At 37.2% G+C, this 7475-nt stretch overlaps 1 protein-coding gene across 1 annotated transcript; it reads left to right on the top strand.

The window, feature by feature from the left end:
• The first annotated feature begins 6467 nt into the window (after positions 1 to 6467).
• Positions 6468 to 7145, top strand: LOC108970584. Its single transcript, XM_018936057.1, has one exon. It carries the CDS (start codon positions 6570 to 6572, stop codon positions 7062 to 7064), a length of 495 nt encoding a protein of 164 aa, XP_018791602.1. The 5' UTR covers positions 6468 to 6569; the 3' UTR covers positions 7065 to 7145.
• The last annotated feature ends 330 nt before the right edge of the window (positions 7146 to 7475 follow it).

Genomic DNA, 7475 nt, shown 5'->3' with positions numbered 1-7475 from the left:
TTGGCATGAAAATTTCCAAAATTTGTAGACCTTGTATACTTATGTAGTCATTTATTGAAAACGACATGTAGCGCTCCACATTATGGTAAACCGTCCATTTTGAGCCACAAATCCATGTCCAGCTGAATAAAGACAGCAATTGTTGTTATGCAGCAACAAAGGCTTGCTGCTGTCAATGAAATTGGTTTAGAATACGCGTGCGAACTCATTTCCTCATTTACATATTTATTAAAAATCTACAATTTTTAATTGTACACACTGCGGTGGCTGCGGCCTGCTCGGCTCTGGGTGTTGTGCTGTAACTGCTGAGCATATGCCGGTAATCAACTCATTTGCATTACATTATGATAATAAAATTGACATTAACAATATATTACGCATAATTTGACGGCAACTAAACCAAATGACTGCCTAAATCTGATGTTTGCCGAAATATTTGATTTATTTTGAATTTAAATTCGATTTATGCGCACGGAGTGTTGGGTSAGAAATAATGAAATATCATAAATTGTGTATGTCTCTTTAAACTAGGCGGATGGGGTTGGTAGCGTAAATTAAATTTCAATTTTTAATAATACAAATTGCAGTGTTGGGGAATGCAATTTCATATTTATTTGCAAATGTTATAATATTTAAATGGTATTTTATATATTCCTTTTACTAAAACACAATAACTAAATGTGGCATATGGCAGTTAGCTTTTTAGTAAGGTTTCATATAATCTGCGTGCGCGATCGCTTCTTAAGATTTGTTCAATTTTTCACTAGGGAGTTTTGGTTACAAACCAGTTAGACGTAACGCATATATCAAAATAACCATTTTTCCTGGATGCACCCCCAACCAAAGAAGTACATATAAAATAATCAAATGATTTTGGCGTCTAAGCCCACTTCTAGTTATAATTCGATTTTCGAAAGTTTGTTCTATTAAAGTGAGGCCTCAGGGGTTGTTACTAGAAACATTTAGAAATAAGTATATTGGCTTCGACATCGATAACCACGGTAACGGTAATGTTGGCATCCAACTTCCAAACAGTAACTTTGGAATACAAGGGCACTTAAAATGCCTTCATAGTATTGCTCTCACTACAGATATGATTCTTTCTTGAGACTAAACCGGAATCTAAAGTTGTTCCCTGTAGAATAAAGAATCGAAAATTTAGCAGATGTTACCTTTTCCGCTTCGAGCATCATGAAAATATTTATGGTGATCCATTTCAAAGTTYYTTACATATTTTAGGGAAAAAACGACAGAAACTTCAAATTTATTGGGGAATGTTTATTATCATTCGAAAGATGATACTTTGCAATGTTTTTTTTTTTTTTTTGAAGACTATCTCTTTCAATCGTTGCCGCGGTTACGTCGCAGATAGTYCATCCATTGAGTCTAATTTTCGATGACTCCTACGAGCATTTAGACTTTTAAATTCTAGACTCTCAAATGACGTATGACCCGCGTGATGTTTTGCTCCAAGACCTGAACCGCCGTAGGACTGCCCACATCGACGTTAGACTTTACTTATTATTACAGAAAAAAGTCTAACGGTGTGATATCATACGAATTTGGTGGCCATTCGACCGGCTCAAAAACAGGAAATTATCTGCTCAATGAAGTGTTCTTTCAACAAATTCCTTGATTGGCGCGATATATGGAAAATGGCGCCAGCCAGAAATCTAAATTCGGCGAGATCACGGGTTTCAATTTCCGACATCAAATAGTCGGTTGTCGTTGTGCGATAACAGTCGCCATTGACGGTTACGCTCTCATCATACCAAACCGTTGCTTTGTTTTTGGATGAAATAACAGCTCTTGAATCTCTTCATGTTACTTTTAGCAACAAATGCGTCAATTTAGCTTGTTTACAAACCCATTGAGCTGGAAATAGGCAGCTTTGCTGAATAAAATTTCGCTTCAGTTCTTGCCTAGGTTGTTCCTTACGTTAGTTTGAGTTGCTAAAAACGTTGCCGAATCGACTCTCCACGATCTTCGTGAATACTCTCAGCTACGGCGGCTATATTTCCATCACTGCGGTATTTCAGTAGAATATTATCCAATGATGCATTCATCATGGGTCTCAAAATGGGGGATGGTGTAGCAAATAGTACTCCAAATGGGCAACATACCATTAGTTGACCTAAGTGATCGAAATTCTTTACAGAACGAGAATTTTCATAATAAAATAAAGTTGAACGATTTGTAAACGTTTTTCAAGTGAAAATTTATGACATGACAGCTTGACAAAATTCATGAGTGATGTCAAATACCATACATCGATGTTTTGGAGATGTTTAATTCCATTTCCATGAATTTCAATCATGATTTTGGCTGATTTTTGATGAATTCACGGTTCGATGGAATTTCCACGACGGAATGATCACGCATTTTGATTGGCCCACATTTTATGTCATCACGACTACATTGAAAACGTTGAAACCACTCGTGCATTCTGCTACGGGATAGGTAATCATAGCGATATACTTGTTTCATCAATTGAAACGTTTCGGTAAAAGTTTTACCAATTTTAAAACAAAATTTAATGAAGGCTCTTGGTTCGAAGCTCATTTTCGCACCGATAACACAAATATACTGGCACTTAAAACGCAATAACTTCACTACCAATCTATTAAATGTCTGAAATTGTCATCGAACAATCGGGCAATCGATAAAGATAGCATATTCTAAGACACCAGTCGACATATAGATAGCGCCACCACTTTGAAATACACCTTGTATATATATCCTTCACTCACTTCTCTATAAAACATTCTTATTGACAACGCAGTGCACTTTATGAAGTCTCAACACCTTTTGATTTTATTACTATATAATATATTTTAATATATGTACATACATTTGAGTATATATGTATGTATATGTCAGTWTGTGATACTTGGTTAAGTTAGTGATTTTTAGCACATAATGCATTCAATTAAGTAATTTTCGGTCAAATTTCAATTGGTTTATTTCAAAATTATATATTTATTGATTTAGCTACGTACATACATATACATACATACTTTTTGAAAATGCCGTCATTTCCCAAGTCTCCCAGTATAACTCCAGGTGCCGCGAATTGCGCTTTGTTTATGCGACTGCAAAGCCTCCACTATAAAAACAACAACAATCAGCGATTATTCGATTGCAATTTACTGCGGTTACGCCGACATAATTTGATTATTTGCGTCCGCTTGGCCAATGCTCCAAATTAGCGCGCAGCTTTATGCAACCAAACACACACACACAGCGACAAATTTATTTAAATGATGGACCAAATATAGTTTCGCTAATCAAATTCAGTTAATTACGCGCACAATATTGACCACAAAATACCAAATGCATTCCCGTGTTTATTGGCACGTTTTTATGAAAATCTGCATGCGGTTTCGCTTATCCCGTCGAGGCAGCGAAAATCATAGCATTAAGGCGGGCGTCGACTAAGTGCTTTAGCTTTAAACGATTGTTTATGTAGTGTTGAAAAGAAATTGTTGAACAATTAGTGATTATTTTTGAGGTTTATAACAAGGCTTTATTTTTTCTACGACAGTGTATCCGCACGTGTGGATTATATAACGGTATGCCTGAAATGTCGAGTGGTCTCTAAACAGTGAAACAGTGAAAAGGKTGCCTTACACAAATCTCATCACGATGGGAATGAAATGTGGTTACCCTATATACATTCCTTTGGGTTTCGTAGTAGCTATGATCTTTGCGAGAGCTTAGTAAGCATTAGTCAGAAATCAGTACTCTAGGAGGTTGCGAAAGCCAGCCGATAGGTCTCCTAACTGGACACTGTGCCATTGACACACATTCGTTGACGCTAAAGATTTTGGAGAATGGAACTAGACAAGGAGGGAGTTGAAACATATTGAAATTATCTCCTTCACTTTTAACTTTCGCCAGATTAAAGTTGAAGCATCTTGGTTGTTCTTTCTCTAAGAACGCAGCAAAGTGACTGGGGTAAATATTAGCTGCCTCAATAAGTTTGTGGCTAGGCGACGTGTTGTGTTGAGACGGTCTGTTTGATCCATACTAAAGGCAAGCGCCTCTAGCTATTCAAGTGAAACTATTCCTGGCGTCACGAAAAATCAGCATTTTTGCCTAACCTAACCAAACATAAACCTTCCATTACAGACATTCTGAAGTTTGTTTTCGTTTCGAAGAAAGTCACATTTTTTTAGAAAATTTTATTTTACCAATCGAAGTAATGGCTATCAAGGTTCWTAGATCGATTATAGTGATCAACTGAGCTCTGCAATACTGCTTGTATTTCCACTTTTCAATTATTTCAAACTATGATTCGGTTTTACCGATTTCTTTCAGCAACTATTCTACTGAGATCTGATTGAAAGACATTCTCGCTGGGGTYAGATTTGGAGTACACATTGTCGGTATGTCTAATATCTTTGTCTACTATGTATCAGCTATCTTGTTGAACCTCATTTTGTGATCATGCAAAATCATTTTCATGATTTTTGACATTTTCTTCATAGTAGTCTCTTTTGAATGTTCACAGTGTTCATCGTTTTCTGTAAGCCATTTCGAATTTAGAAATCCGCTAACACAAATTGGTTATCTCGCCTGAAGCGCAGCCCTTATCCCCATTTTTTCGAGAGCGGCCTAGTTTTGGTAAATCATTCACTAGATTGTTGGCTAGTKTTGACATCACATTCATAAGCGTCAAAATGTGTTTAGTCGATCCATAAGAGATGYTAAGATACACTGCMATCGTGCTGAWATCAAYACGACTATTTTCARTCACCATTTCTTTAAMTTTTAGGAGTTCTAACTGSATATTGTTCGATCGGGATTCTTGCAGGAGCATTGAACATCTTACCTGATGTTTGGSAGAAGATAAAATATAATAATCTAACACTTTCTTATCGAATAGCTAATCTTTGTCAGATCAAAGAAACAATATCTTGGATCTCATATGGATATCTAAGAAAAATAGCGGATATAGAAATAAAACACCTAAAGGGACTTGCGATAAATTCAGGGCATTWTAGCCGATAGCTAGATAGAGAACGGCACATTACAGTCTTATTGTGATCTCTCGCCGAGGGATCAGCCATCTAACCTAACCTAACCATACCTTCTCTACTTCTACCTTCTTCTAGACGAACCACTGACGCGTGGCAAGTTCTGGACAACTTCACGGTTCTCACAAATATTCAAATACTTAAAAGACTTTTGCAAAATGTTCAATGATTCCAAAGCCGTCAAGCAAGCTCATTGTTCAATTTCTTACCTTGGTAAAAGTGCTAGACAAACACATACACTAATTGACACAAGGAAATCAAACTTCGCATATGGCTTAAGCAGCTCACGACTTCCGGTCGAGGATACTCTGAGTAGCCAAATAACATTCAATTAAAGGCGATTGTGACCCACTACGTAAAAACACAACCCGAAAGAAAAGGATACAACAACCACAGATGAGAGACTCTCCTTTTGATGATGACCACTGCAAACATATCACCATAAAACTAATGTGGCTTTTGAAAATGACGTTGAGCAAACGCCAAGACCTCCGTCAAAATCGGTAAGGATTTTTCGGAGCCGTTCGATAGCAAAAGAGGTTTCAGACAAGGCTRCAAAACTAAATAGAAAAGGTACCATCTTCTATAAGAGTGTACAGCTGCTGACTTCGCCGATGATATTGATATAATTTTCGTTAATAACTGCGCTATTAACTCCACATACTCTAGAATGGATAAGGAAACGAACATTAAACAAACAGTCATCGCGACGTGACTCCTACATCTTTGTAGACAGCTATAACTTGGAAGTCGTAGATAACTCTTGCGAACAGGTGCTCCTCGAACTGAGTAGGCAATTAAGAAGAAAATACCTCTCTAGATGAACAACGATCAAATTCCACAAGTCACTCATGCAAACATTTGGATRATGACAAAATCGAATGGGTCGGTGTTACGAGTTTTCGAGAGAGGTTCTGCAGAAGATTTATGGACATTTGCCATTGGCAACGACGAATATMGMAATCGATRGAACCKCTATTMGGACTACAAAATTAATACTGGTACAAACTTATTCCCACGAATCGATGAAACTAACAAATAATAATTTTGATATTTAAAATGTGGCACTCAGAAAAATGTGAAACGATTTCAGCTAAAAAAGCTGAATGCACTTAAAGAACCGCTAACGAATATTTGTATAGTTAACTTAAAATATTCGTTATCGGAGCAAAATTAKAACAAAGCGTTTAACCGAGTTAAATTAATAATATGTATTACAGCTTAATAGCTTAATTTTGACTTTTAGTCACAAAATCATTTCCACCCATATCTCTTCCACCTTGTTTGCTCATATACTCACAATATTAACCRCCTAATCTCGTCGCAAACTAATGGTCAAGGGTTATCGCGCTGAGCTTCGAGTACMGCTTGAGCTTACAGCAGCTGAAGCTTTTTGTCGCCTTCACGATTTCAGTAGCAAAYGGAATATCAGCGAGATTAGTGAGCTAACGTAGTTCTTGCAGAACTGAAATCTATTATTTTATTCTAACATATCAACAACAACAACTTCTACCTCAAAAAACAAACAACATGCGTGGTTTATCRCTCTTGCACTTGGCCTTGGCTATTTTACTCTGTGTGCTTGTCGCAAATAAGCCCGCACTGGCACTACGCATCAATGTCCGTACTACAACACCGGCAACTRCAACGGCAACAACAATAGCTAATACTGAGGCAACTAGCACACCAACTTATCGACCCATCATTATCAACAACAACATACCAAACATCGATGCCAGCTGCATGGTACGCTATAAGTGTATCGCGAAATTGAAGGGCATAACAGTGGCGCCCAGACCTTGTACTAAATACTGTGTGAAATTCATTGARTGTCCGAATGCAGCGAAGGTTGCCGGTTCGGCAGGTCAGTGCTTCGAGCTGGATGAGGCSGCACTACGCCAAAAATATGAGGGTGCAACGAAGCAGGGCAGTACAGTGCCGCTAATGGAGGTGGCTATGATAGATTTCCCTTGCCGTCCTGGKTTTCTGCCAGATGACTTAGGCCGCTGCCGTGAAGTATGGTGAAACGTTTTGCCCAGTGTTTGTTTGAACTTTGTTAATGTTCCCAAAATAAAGCCTTGATATGTTTTCGCGGTGAAAAATTAACAGTTTTGTTTTAATTTTGAATCGATGTGCATACAAATGAGCATAACAGATAATTTTCTGCTTCTTGTTGTTCGTCAACAGGTTGGTTGAGTCTTATCGCGTCTACATATTCTAACAAGCTAAACGTTCGAAAAACTCAAACGAAATGAAAAATTCTTTTTATAGAAAAAGGGAGGACAGAAATTGATTAAATCGAAAAATAGTGCGAAATTGTCTAAAAACTACAGAATGTATAAACCTTGAAATATAGTCATTAAAACTTATATACTTTTGAAATTTCGAAAGAATAAATAAGAGTTGCTCTGAGGTAAACAGAAATTTTGAGTAAAA

This window comes from Bactrocera latifrons, unplaced genomic scaffold (assembly GCF_001853355.1).
Source record: "Bactrocera latifrons isolate USDA-ARS-PBARC rearing strain unplaced genomic scaffold, ASM185335v1 scaffold_107, whole genome shotgun sequence".
Classification (NCBI taxonomy): domain Eukaryota; kingdom Metazoa; phylum Arthropoda; class Insecta; order Diptera; family Tephritidae; genus Bactrocera; species Bactrocera latifrons.
This window is presented reverse-complemented; position numbering and strand designations above follow the sequence as displayed.